The sequence below is a fragment of the Miscanthus floridulus genome, chromosome 18 (genome assembly GCF_019320115.1).
Source record: "Miscanthus floridulus cultivar M001 chromosome 18, ASM1932011v1, whole genome shotgun sequence".
NCBI lineage: Eukaryota > Viridiplantae > Streptophyta > Magnoliopsida > Poales > Poaceae > Miscanthus > Miscanthus floridulus.
This window is the reverse complement of record NC_089597.1, coordinates 4,019,289-4,032,788: the sequence shown is the minus strand read 5'-3', so window position 1 is coordinate 4,032,788 and position 13,500 is coordinate 4,019,289. Positions and strand designations below refer to the sequence as shown.

At 44.9% G+C, this 13,500-nt stretch overlaps 1 protein-coding gene across 1 annotated transcript; it reads left to right on the top strand.

Annotated features, from left to right (window-relative positions):
• Nucleotides 1-1,665: 1,665 nt before the first annotated feature.
• On the top strand, nt 1,666-11,999 carry LOC136521812 (hydroxyproline O-galactosyltransferase HPGT2-like). The gene is made up of 12 exons (XM_066515578.1): nt 1,666-1,852; nt 1,924-1,987; nt 2,076-2,125; nt 2,209-2,402; nt 3,554-3,614; nt 3,773-3,845; nt 4,019-4,142; nt 4,240-4,327; nt 4,727-4,777; nt 10,832-10,903; nt 11,503-11,615; nt 11,729-11,999. The coding sequence occupies exons 1-12, from the start codon at nt 1,704-1,706 to the stop codon at nt 11,749-11,751; spliced, it is 1,062 nt and encodes a 353-aa protein (XP_066371675.1). The 5' UTR covers nt 1,666-1,703; the 3' UTR covers nt 11,752-11,999.
• Nucleotides 12,000-13,500: the final 1,501 nt, after the last annotated feature.

Genomic DNA, 13,500 nt, shown 5'->3' with positions numbered 1-13,500 from the left:
TAAAATATACAGATGCAACACTTACAACATACATATCAAGACAGACGAAACACTTGAAACATGCATCTGAAACCCTTACAAAAACACCTCAAAACCATTGTAAAACATACGCAACATCCAGATAAAACATTTGCAACATATGTGTGGAACATATGCAGCATCCAAATAAACACACTTGCAACATACGTCTGAAAAAACAGATGAAACATTAGGAACAGAAGCTTGTAACATCCCGATCTACTTTTGCAACATCCTTATGAAATATTTGCAACATACATAACATCCTTATGAAACATTTGCACGCTTGCAACATGCGTTTTCACCCTTCTTTCGTACGATGCATCGCAAGCGGGGGATGGGCGGGCGAAGGGCAGCGTTGTCGCAGCCCCTTCTAGAGGTGAGCAGAGGGGGCGGCGGGGAGAGGCCGCCGGCGAGCTTTGGCCGGGATGCGGCTGCCACCGTCGTAGGCGGGCAGAGGGGAAGGCTGGGACAAGTCGACGATGGCGCAGGCCGTCGGCGGGCTCTAGCCAGGCGAGGGCTGGGGGAAGGGGCTGGCCGCAGGCGCAAGCGACTGTTGGCGAGCTCTAGTTGGGCGAGGGCGGGAAAAAGGGGGCGGCGGTAGGCGCAGTGACCGGTGGCGGCACGGAGGCACCGCGAGGGATGCGTGGGATGGAGGTGTCAGCGGGGAGTGGAACAAGCAGATGGAGATTTTTTTTTTCTTTTTTTTTTTGCAGGAAAATCACGGGCGGACGTCCTTATCATATCATTGTCGATAAAACAATGCTTGTGTAGTAAATTTGGTTTGCCTTTATTTCTTTTTTTCATGGACAGGAGTGCTATATACAGTGTAAAAAATTCATATAAATATTGGATATGGAAATATTGTCGATAAGACAATGCTTGCGTAGTAAATTTGGTTTGCCTTTATTTTTTTTTTCATGGACGGGAGTGCTATATATAGTGTAAAAAATACATATAAATATTGGATATGGAAATCAAGGTAGGGCATAGCATTGATTATTAAGGCCCCGTTTAGTTTCATCCAAAAGCCAAAAATTTTTGCATAGTAACCGTCACATCGAATCTTGCGGCACATGTATGGAGTACTAAATGTAGACGAAAAAAAAACTAATTACACAGTTAGTCGAGAAATCGTGAGACGAATCTTTTAAGGCTAAATAGTCCATAATTGAACAATTTTTGCCAAATACAAACGAAAATGCTACAGTAGCCAAAAGCCAAAAATTTTCGAAACTAAACACGCCCTAAGTTGCATGCACCAAGATGGGCAAAATTTGGCGAGTTATTTCGTCCATCCTTGGTAGCTTAGTATGGACTGTGTTTTTTTTCGTACCAATAGCTAAGATGTCAAAACCAGATTATTGGGACTTAATTTCTAGATAATTATTAGTGATGATCTTAAAGAAACGATACCAGTCGGTTGGAGACTTAGCACATTCTTATGCAGCTATTCAGTGAAGATCTTAATATGGTGCGGATATATATTGGAAATTTAAATTTTATATATACGATAATGATAAAAAACAGTCATAAATAAAGTCACTTTTATGTAAACAATTCCTTGTAAATGGGATCTTCCATTTTCATTTTCAGGAATCAATTCAGTCTGAATTGGTTCATCTAGAAAGCTGTTAGTTGATTTATTTTTGGGCCTCAGGCCAGCGTCGGAAATCTCCGCAGCCATGGAGACGCTGGCCAGCGCCATGCGGCGCGAGAACCGCCGGTCCAAGGCCCCGTCCTCCTCCTCCTCCGCCACCGCCCTCGCCTCGGGCAGGGTCCCTCTCGTCATGGCCTTCCTCTCCTGCCTTGCCTGGCTCTACGTCGCCGGCCGGTACGTCCCCCCCTACCCGCTCAGATCCCAGACACTCCGACCCAGCACCCTTATTCCTGGCTCCGTCTCAGGTTGTGGCAGGACGCGCAGACCCGGGCGATCCTGTCCGGCCTCGTCGAGAAGAGTTCTGGCAGCGTACGAATCTCTCCTCCCCTCCTCACTCCGCCGACTGGCATTTTTAATTCTTCTCTTCATTCGGCCTGACGGCGGCACCTGATTGCAGGTCCCGAAGATGCTCTCGGTGGAGGACAAGCTCAGGAACCTCGGATGCAAGTGAGTTTTCAGTTTTTTTGTAAGTGAATTTCGGTTGTTGTGTTACTTTTCTGCTTTGCTGACTCAAAATGCCGTGGTGACAGAGCGATTGGAAGGAAAATTGTTGAGGCGGAGATGGACCTGACCAAAGCCAAGAGCGAGGGGTACCTGTGGGGGAACAGGACTGCAACTCTGGACTCCGACAAGAAGCAGCAGCTTCTTGCCGTCATTGGAGTTTACACTGGGTTTGGCTCCCGTCTCAAGAGGAACGTCTTCCGTGGCTCCTGGATGCCAAGAGGTTTGCTGCCCTTGTTCTTTAAATTTTGGAAAAAGTCTATTTAACCCCCCACCTATTAACCATGGTCTACTTCACACCCCAAACTATAAAACCGTCTATTTTACCCCCTGAACTTTTTAAAACCGTCTATTTTACCATCCTGACGGTTATCGATGGTGGCTTTGCTACAGTGACTGTGGTTTTGCTACAGTGATGGTGGTTTTGTCTTTTTCTTTTTTATTTATTTCTGGTGAATCTTTAAAAAATCATAGTAAATCACAGAAAAATTATAAAATGAAAAATCTAATTTTGTTGGACTCCACATGAGTAGATCTACACAATGAACATATAATACGATATGCTTTAGTACAAAATTTTTGCTATAGTTTTAGATTAATTGGAAAATCCAATTTTGTCTGTAATTAATTGGAACAATTCATAGCTGCAGTTCTGTGGTCTAATTATGGTAAAATTTTTATGGTAAGCTAATTATTGTATGCTTGAACTATAGTAAAAATTTCGTACTCATTGGACAATGTATAACTTAGTTATAGATAAATTCCAATTAATTACAGATAAAATTAGATTTTCCAATTAATCTAAAGGTACAGCAAAACCTTTATACTAAAACATACCACATTATATGTTAACTATGTAGATCTACTCATGTGGAGTCCAACAAAATTGGATTTTCCATTTTATGATTTTTCTATGATTTTTCAAAGATTCAGCGAAAATAAATAAAAAAAGAAAAAGGTGAAACCACAGGTAGTGTAGCAAACCATCGTTACTGTAGCAAAATCACCGTCGAAAACCGCCCGGGGGGTAAAATAGATGGTTTTGAAAAGTTCAGGAGGTAAAATAGACGGTTTTATAGTTTGTGGGGTGAAGTAGACCATGGTTGATAGGTGGGGGAGTTTAATAGACTTTTTCCTTTAAATTTTGCTAGGCCCTAGTGTTAGAAATAATTTCCCTTGACAACACTGAGTAGTGGAAGAGACTGCTTGTGATACAAAACTTTACTAATTTGAGAGTGGTTGATGAAGAGACGGCAAAATTATTTGATTTAAAATGCTGGATAAATATGGAGTAGCTAAATTGTTTTGTGTAAATAAGGATTTTCTCCAACTCATAAGTATAACTCTATTCTTCTATTTCACTGTAAATTGCAGGTGATGCTCTGAAGAAGCTTGAGGAAAAGGGTGTAGTTATTCGTTTTGTTATTGGTCGGAGGTTTTGTTCTGGATCTATACCTTTGAGTTATTGCATCGTTCTTAGTTCAGAATCTAACAATATCATTGTCATTCTCGTTTTCTCTTTAATTAGAAAAATATAATCCATTCTCCATCTCTCGTTTTATTGATGATGTGTGTACCTTTTTGGACCTGCAGTGCAAATCGAGGTGATAGCTTGGACCGTAATATTGACGATGAAAATCGGCAGACAAAGGACTTCTTGATTCTTGTAAGGTCCTATTAGTATCTCATATTCTCAATTGTCCTTCACAAGTTGTTGTACGTAAGCAAGACTTTAGAGTTTAGACCTTTCTTGCTTCCATCAAAGACTAGGTTGAACCCATGTGATCGTATACATTTCATTGATGCACTTTGAAATTGTAAGCATTTTGGATTGGGCAGGAAAGTCACGAAGAGGCTGCAGAAGAATTACCGAGCAAAGCAAAGTTTTTCTTCAGTGCCGCAGTTGAAACCTGGGATGCAGAATTCTATGTCAAAGTTGAGGATAACATTAATCTTGACTTAGGTATCTTTTTTTATGTTCTCTGTGTATGCTGATTTACAGTACTTCTATTGATCTTGCCCCTTCCTTTTAAACTAACCTCTTGCAATTATTCTGTCAGCTGGGTTAATTGAGATGCTCGAAGGCCGTCGAGGTAGCCAAGGATTGTATATGGGTTGTATGAAATCAGGGGTTGTCATAAGTGAAGAGTATGTGCTTTCTTTACTTAATCATCATGTTTTTAATTTATTAATAGCCTAGCGCGTATGGTATCTCTGACGCCAACTCCAAGCCATCTCATTCTTAAGTAAAAGTCCGTTTTTTTGTTGATTCAGTAGGGATGCATAATCCTTCCAAAGTTGTGCCATGTAGTGGAATGCACTGAGCAAATGGTTTAGCAACCTTTTGCAGTCAGTTCTTTTGATAGTTCAATCTAGTTAGCAAATAATTCTGATGAAAAACTAATGCGTTATGTGCTACCACTGTATAAACTTGAGAAAACATGTGCTTTGTATTGCATTTTTCATCTATGCGGCATTTCATTTTGGATTTCTTTGCCTCTTGTTAGTCAACTATCAAAGTGATTCTGTTGTCAATCTCAATTTTAGGGGCCAACAATGGTATGAACCTGACTGGTGGAAATTTGGAGATTCAAAAACGTGAGTTAATTGACATCTTCTCATTCTCCTGAATGAATTTATTCTTTTTCCTGTTAGTAGATACCATATTCTTGCTATAAGAGCATTCAAATACTCATATTTACACCATGTTTGGCGGTTGGCAAGTAATAAAATGCTTGCTTGCTACTAAGAGGATACCCCTGGGTAGAGATAGCATCTCCAATAGAGCTCATTCAATTTTTCACAACCATGAGTTGAGTGCAATAGGCAATTTCACCATAGATTCTAACCTCGTAACAAGAATTCAGTTATATTGTCTTATGGGGACTACATGATGCCTTTTTACCTTATGAAGTCCATTCCGGTTTATTTTTAAATTTGAGAATGAAAAGCATGGTAGATTGGGTATAATGTGTTGGATAGATTGCATTCTTAGCCTCTTGGGCGATGTATATAGGGAGTGTTTGGTGACCTGCACTATCCCTGTCCAGGCTTCCGCAATGCAACCTTTGAAGTGTTTGGTAGCCTGGTTGAGGCTCACCGACGCCCCCTTGGCCAGGCTTAACAAAAACGCAGGGGGTGTCCATTTTCTCGGAGCATGGCTTGGCTTGCGCTCGCCTCACCTCCCGATGCGGGTCCACACTTCCTCACCTATCACCCTTCGGTCCTCGTCGCGCACCTCCTGGTCCCCCTAGCGCTAAGCTGAGCTCCAGTAGCGACCCCTTCGGTCCCTGGCTCCCCGCCACCACACCTCCCGCTTTGTCGAGTGCCGTGCCGAGCTCCAGGAGCAGGCCCTTCAGTCCCGGCCACAGGACCTCCCACTCTGCGGAGCGTCGCGCCAAGCTCTAGGAGCACACCCCACGCCGTTGCACCCCACCGAGCACCCCAACGTCGAGCACCTCATGACGACCAACCTGCGCGGTGGTGACATAGTATACCTTTCTCACGATCGCTTCCTGGGCTCGCGTGGTGTGGCAGCGGTATCGCGAGCCAGTGGGCAAGTGCAGCTGGGGCACGTGGCACGGCGGCGGGGTCGTCCGGTGAGCTCGTGTGGCGGAGGAGGATGCAGCTGAGCATGCCCACCAACGGTTCGACAAAATGTCTCAAGAGGGCAAACTTACCAGCTCAAAGAAGAGGTGATTCTATGCAATGCAAACCAGACAACCAAACACACCATTTGCTAGCGGGCAGACAACCAAAGAACTAGTCGTTGGCTTGGTTGAAGCAGGCCTAGACTGCCCAGGCTTAGATGGCTAGCTAGGCCAAAAGCAGGCCAGGAAACCAAACACACCCATAGAGTACAAAGACTTAGGGGGCAAGTTGCCTTCCCACTTTCCCAGATACATATGGCAATGTCGAATACAACGTTAAACTACTAAATATACTCAAATATCCCTCTGCATCGTAGAGAGAGCATCGCAGACAATCAAACTAGAGAAGAAATCGAAGACTAATCCACTCGTTGTGATAGCAACGTCACATTGCATGGAGTGGAAACTGACGAGTAGCTCCGAACGATAGCATGTTTTGTCAACGAAGTAGTCGAGGTCAAGGTGGATGTGGTCAGAGCCGTGGAGGGAGGCGCTGGTCCGCAGCATCAACATAGGAACATGAGTACACATAATCACCAACTTCTTGTCAATGACCGCAGTAGGACAATGAGCCTGGGGAAGAGTCCACGCGGGAGGTGGCGGCCGCGTGCAAGGGAGATCACGTGGGTGAGGGGTGGCTACGTGGCTGTGGAAGCAGCGGCTTGGGGAGAAGCTAGGGTAGAGGGAGGGGCCGGAAGGGAACCCATGCGTCCGATACCATGTAGAATAGGGAAAACACGTCACACCCATTAGGGAAGGGTAACTTTCATATATATAGCCAGGATACAACTTGGAGTACAAGTAAGGTACATAGACTATACATATCTCTAATAGAGCCGACCAAATGGTGAATGTAGATCGGGCTGCTCGGCCATATCAATAAGCGCTCACACATCATCCGTCAGCGACATTAGTGGTGAACTGGTGATGTTCTAGAGGTGGTGGCAGTAAGCATGAACTCGGACCCATAGTTAGCTTGAGGAGGACCGACAACATGGGTGGTGCCAGCTTTGATAGGCGGCAACCATGAAGATAGTTTGACCACGAGCAGCGTCATTGTTGCCTAGGAGGGCACGCAATGACAACCTCGAGCTTGGGAGGGTTGACGATCCAACGTTGAGGAATAGGTAGATAGGGAAACACAACCCCAATCTTTGATTGAAGAAAAAAACGCAGCAGCATCTGCCTGACATGGTGAACCACAATGTGACCCAACCAGCGGTGTGGCATGGCCCAGCTGGTGGACAACAACCTATGGGGCACAATTCCTGCTGATGTGGCGGCCACGACACGGCATAGTCGGGCGTGAGACAGTCACGTGGTCCTACAATGCCAATGGTAGATTAGCCTAACAACACAGTGTAGGATGCTTGCTGCTGGCCTGCTGCCGCCCCATGCTGCTTGACAATGATACACAGGGCAGATCAATTAGATCAGCCCAACCTAATTACAAGGGTGCTTCCCCTGGTAGAGATCGATCTCCCCAGGGGTGGCGCAATCGTGTGATGATAGCGGAAAGCCTGAGGGTTCAGGAATGAAACCTAAACTCGTGATACCATGAAAGCATAGTAGATACGACATAATGTGTGTGATATATTGTATTGAGCCTCTCAGGCAGTATATAGGGTGTGTTTGGTTTCCTGGCCAATTTCTAGCCTGGCTAGAATCCTAGCCTGGGCAGGTTTAGCCTGCTCCCACCAAGCCAACCCCTGGTTGTTTGGTTGTCTGTACTATGTTAGCCTGGCTAGCCCCAGGATATGTTTGGTTGTCTGGTTTATTTTGATACAATCACCTCTTCTCTGATTCGGTAAGTTTACCCCTTTGACAAATTTCATCGAACACTTTGGGCGCCTATTGAATGGTGGGCGGACACGCCATACGCCATGCTGGGCACCAGCATGAGTGTCGCCGACTACCAGGCCACGTGCACCAAGCAGCAGCAAGCAGCAATGAGGGCACCAAGCAGCAGCTGCTCCAAGCAATGACGGCACCAAGCAGCAGCAGCTCCCGCTTCGGTACGACCGCACGGGTGGCGGGTATACTCTGTTCGTCAAGAACGCCGCGGCGACCCATGGCCTCCTAGTGACCTCAACGCAGCTAGAGCAATCGCTGTCCCCGCGACCTGTGGCCTCTCAGCGTAGCTCGAGCGCTCCGTCTCCCCGGTGACCCGGTGAAAGCTCTAATTTGGTTTTGGTGAATTAATGAAACCCTAAGTGCTAACCTAGTTTATCAAAGTGATTATGAGATAGGTGGCACTACTCTAAGTAATAAAGAAATTGTGAAGATCATGATGATAGTGATGCCATGGTGATGATCAAGCGCTTGGACTTGAAAAGAAGAAAGAGAAAAACAAAAGGCTCAAGACAAATGTATAAATGGTAGGAGCTATTTTGTTTTGGTGATCAAGACACTTAGAGAGTGTGATCACATTTAGATTCGATAGCCGTACTATTAAGAGGGGTGAAACTCGTATCGGAATGCGGTTATCAAAGTGCCACTAGATGCTCTAACTCATTGCATATGCATTTAGGATTTAGTGGAGTGCTAACACCCTTAAAAATGTTTGTGAAAGTATGCTAACAGATGTGCACAAGGTGATACACTTGGTGGTTGGCACATTTGAGTAAGAGTTAGGAATTTCATCGGTGCCCTAGACAGAAAAGATGGAGGTCACTGTAAGTGACCGGACGCTGGTCTCGGTAGGACTGGCGCGTCCGGTCAGAAGAAGCAGCGAAGACGCTGGCGTCGGTCTCTGATCGGACGCTGGGTCACTTAGTGACCGGACACTGGAGGGTTGCGTCCGGTCCTGCTGACGTGGCAGTGCATAGAGAAGACGCCGAGTTACCGGATGCTGGGTGAGTCCGGTCGTGAAAAATCGTTTCTGGATGCTTACTGGAAACGATCGGACGCTGAGGTCCAGCGTCCGGTCACTTCACAGCAGCGCGTCCGGTCATCACTTGACCATTGGAATCAGACGCTCAGTATTTGAAGAGAGGGGACACGTGGCGTGCATCGCACGACCAGACGTTGGGGTCCTGTGTCCGGTCACCCCGTGTTGTGCCCAGTGAAGAGGTACAACGACTCTATTTCGTGGGGGCTTCTATTTAAGCCTCATGGCCGGTTCAAGCTCACTCTCTTGGCCATTTGCATTGACATAGCAACCTTGTGAGCTTAGCCATAGCCCTCCCACTCATCTACATCATTGATTCATCATCTTTATGAGATTGGGAGAGAATCCAAGTGCATTGCTTGAGTGTTTGCATCTAGAGGCACTTGGTGTTCGTGTTTCGCTGCGTGATTCGCTTGTTACTCTTGGTGGTTGCCGCCACCTAGACGGCTTGGAGCAGCGAGGATCGTCGAGCGAAGAGTGGTGATTGTCTTCGGCTCCGATCGTGGTAATTATGAGGGGTTCTTGACCTTTTCCCGGCAGAGAGCCAAAAGGTACTCTAGTGGATTGCTTGTGGCTTGTGTGATCCTCATCTTGTGTTGGTTGTGCGGCACCCTATTGAGGGTTTGGCGTGTGATGCCAATTAGCGCGTGAACCTTCAAGTGAGTGAATCGTCACAACGAGGACTAGCTTGCCTACAAGCAAGTGAACATCGGTAAAAAATCATTGTGTCATTACTTGATTCCGAGGTGATTGGTTTTCATTGTTATTCATTCTTGTGATTGATTGGCTCCTTCCTCGACACGGCGGTATAACCTTCTTGCTCACTCTCTTTACATTACCGCAAACTAGTTGTCAAACTCTCTAATGTAGCTAGTTGTGAGAGCTTGTTAGTTTGGTTAGTGTGACTCTTTAGTTAGCTTTTGAGAACACACTAACTTAGTGTAGTGTCATAGCTATTGTGTGGATAGAAACTATATAAACTAGATTTGTGGTAGGTGGCTTGCTATTTTAGTAGGCTATCGCAACACTTGCTTCGCCTCATAATTGTCTAACCGGTTTGTTAAGTATTGTTGTAGAAATTTTTAATAGGCTATTCACCCCCCTCTAGCCATTAGGACCTTTCACCCGGCGACCTCCAAAGCGCAGTCGTGGCCTCCCCCGCGTAGCTCGCCAGCGCAGCTTGAGCGCTTCCTCTCCCCGGCAACCCGCGACCTCCCGCGCAGCTCGAGCGCTTCCTCTCCCCGGCGACCCGCGGCCACCCCAGCGCCGATGACGGATACCTTGGTCAGCCTCCGTCGGTGCGCCGAGGGGTCACCACCCCGTCGGTGGAGGAGTCGGACATCGGGCGGAAGAAGCCCGACGACGCCTCGCCGGTGTCGAACCCTAGCTCCACAGCGACGATGCCTTCTTCATCTTCCGTGAGATCCGGGAGGAGGAGGACCGGCGGAGCACGGGAGGAGGAGGACCGGCGGAGCACAGGAGGAGGAGCACCGAAGGAGCACAGGAGGAGGTAGCACGGTGAATGAGGGCGGGCGCGAGTGAGGAGGAGCGGCAGCTCGTAGTACCGCGGGAGGTGACGCGAACGAGGACGGGGTTGGCTCGGGCCTGGCCCGAGAAGAACGACCGATTTGGTCGTTCGATGCTAGCCAGGTTCCAGGGGTACGGATGGCCAGCTCTAGTTAGGTCCCAGCCCATTTTCAAGCAACCAAATAGGCCAAAATTGGCTCCAGGGAGCCAGGCTAGGGGCTGGCCACCCAATCAAACACACCCATAGAGTACAGAGACTTGGGGGGCAAATTGCCTCCCAGGCCCCAGATACATATGGCAATATCAAATTACAATCCTAAACTATCAAATATACGAGTGACACCAACTATTGGACCCACTACCCAGCACTTCCAGTTTCAGCACAATTTTTGCACTTGAAGTTATTCAGTTATATTCTTTGGTTTTTTTCCCCTTGGTCTATGGTTAAGTATGTATTTAAACCGGCCCTTTTTCTTGGGGTGGACTCATATGTGACAGAAGTTTCTAGGTATTTTCGTTCAAGATGCAGTCTCTGTCATGCTTTTTTCATGTTCACTGACTGATTCACTTTATTCATAAAAACAGGTATTTTCGACATGCTTCTGGCTCTTTGTTTATCCTCTCAAAAAATTTGGCACGCTACATCAACATAAATAGGTAAGTGATATGTCATTTGTGTCTCCCTGTTTCATCTTAACCAATATCAAGTTAAACCGGCTTTGAGCAACACCATCCTAGTTAGCTAGATTAATAGTATGTGCAACAGTCCCTGAGCTTTTGAATCTGCAGAACATCTTATGCTGATGCAGGAGTTGGATTACATCAGACTGAATGTGACATATTTGGGCTGAATCTTTTGTTGTGGATGAAAGAACTAATCTTTTCTTTTCAACTTTAGTTTCTTATATCTAAATCCCTATCGTATGTTGCCATGATAGTTATCCAAATAATTATTACTGAATACCCGTTGGGTACGGATTATCAATGAGTGCATTGATTAGAATGCTATTTTAATTTACTTCCTAAAGAACACACATCATGTCATATTCTGTCAACGATAAATATCACCGTTATCTTCAAGATGCAAGGACACGTTTAAGCATTCCCATGTCAAAATTTGAGCATTAGATGTTTCTATTCAGAAATATGTGCTACCAATTTTTTGTCTGGACAGATGCTCTTCCTTTTTCTGGTACTTTATTTCTGCCCACCAGGTCTTCTTTCTTCAGCTCAACTTTGTCTTCTCTGTCACACAGTGCATCACTGCAGAGTTATGCACACGACGACATATCAGTAGGTTCATGGATGATGGGACTGAATGCAACTTACGTGGACGATGACCGGTTGTGCTGTAGCAGTTCCAGACAAGGTACAAGCTTCTCTTCAATTAAAACGATGCATCAGCTTCTGGCGGTTCCAAGGAAACTTCCTTGTTTTTTTATTTGGGGTGCTAATGCCATGTTTTTTAACCATCATTCCCAGAGAAAGTCTGTTCTAACTTCTAATGCTTGAGTTGAGCGGAAGGCGTGGCTGTTGGCCTGTTGCTGCACATCCATCCTGATGAAGATTTTGTACATCTGTCATTTTGTATACATAGACTGCTTTTGTGAACCGGAGAATTGTCTTGCCCTATCATACATAGTACTGCCTAACCAAATTTTAGGAGAACAAGTTTTTCCAACCGTGAGTATTCTTGGAACTGATGTTGATTGACGTTTCCCTCTTCTTGCTGATCCTCTTCCTGGGAGCCAAACCTTGTCTACGAGTTCGCAATACATTTGTTGATGGGTTGCTCATTTTGACATCACTCTGGTCAGCATCTGCATTATTTTGAATCAAGAAGATTAAAAGTAATAGATATCCATCAACTTTGAACAATCAAAAGAAACGAAGGCCACATAGTGGATCACCCAATCGTAGCACAGTGAAAGCTCATTACAAAGACTGGCATATAGCTCCCAAAAATATCCCAGCGGCAAGCATCACGAAGTTATGTGCAATCGTGACGTGCCATTCGCATCACCAAATTCGATCGCAATCCGCACAAGTCATGGAAGATCGCAATTATACCCAACAACAATATAGCTTTACGGACTATATATAGCCCTCTTTGTAGGGCTTTTGTAGACTTGTAGTGGTTTCTCTACTGAATTAATTAAAAGCTCTACCAAACGAGCACACACAAGAATGGCTTCTGAAGCAAAACAAACAAACAAACAAAAAATAATGAAACCGAATCCATTTAGAGCTCTACCAAAACATGCCTTTTCTCGGACTTCTTCCTTAGGCTCCGTTCGGTTCTCCTGGAATAAGTCCTGGAACTAATCTTACCAGGAATGCATGTGTAATTTGTATAGCTAGCTCTCCATCTGGAACTATTCCAACCAGGAAAAGCTCTAACTGAACGAGCTCTTATTGGAGAAGTCCAAGCCCTGTTAAAGATGGCCATAGTATGTATTGCATTTTGACAATGATGTTTTCATCTAGATGTATTTCCCAAAAAAATTAGAAGATGATTTATGCTCGTATAATAACCAAGCAATTCCTTGGATGGTTAGCAGAGTGGATACCCACTGATCAAACACATCTATATTTCTTTCAATAATATGTGATATAACCATCAATATTGAGACGCGTAATTGTGAAGCTTTGATATACACACGTGTAGTTTTGTTGTTAGACGTGTGCATTTGCTTACAGAAACCGGGAGTAGTTTTAGGATGGTTGTATCAACTCGGTCTAATTGTCTTCAAAGTTTAATAAAATATTTTTTGTCTTTTTTAAAAAAAAATATTTTCTTACTGAAGAAAAATATCAGAGCCTAAGAAATGGATAGGCTCCAAGTATCTCAATGGAAGACGAACAGGATGACTCACCCTTTTTGGACGCATCTATGTAGCAGCAGCTCCAAACGTCACGGGCCTATAAAAGTCACAAGAGGAGAGCTCCCTGCTGTAAATTGGCCTCTTCGATTTATGATCGTCTAAAGCATGCTGATGTTCTTTTTCTCCTTATCGAAATTAATTTATTCGTCACTAAATTGCTCTTCTTTCCAACACGAAAACTATGTTTCACAGTGTATCTAATGTCAATATTTCTATATCGTAAATATTGGTGTTCTTTTTTATAAATCCGGTTAGGCTGAAGATAGTTTGACTTTGGATAATAACTCTAGAAGTTTATTTATTTTGGAACGGATGGAGTACTTGTTAGGCTTTGGGCATTCTTACCTCATTTCTGAATTTTGAAAGATC

What these genes read in the sequence shown, in the direction of transcription:
- LOC136521812 (XM_066515578.1), top strand. Translation starts at nt 1,704, where the DNA reads ATGGAGACGCTGGCCAGCGCCATGCGGCGCGAGAACCGCCGGTCCAAG. An exon ending in CGTTTTGTTATTGGTCGGAG is followed by an intron (nt 3,615 to 3,772) that starts GTTTTGTTCTGG and finishes TTGGACCTGCAG; the next exon opens with TGCAAATCGAGGTGATAGCT. An exon ending in CTGTAGCAGTTCCAGACAAG is followed by an intron (nt 11,616 to 11,728) that starts GTACAAGCTTCT and finishes CATCATTCCCAG; the next exon opens with AGAAAGTCTGTTCTAACTTC.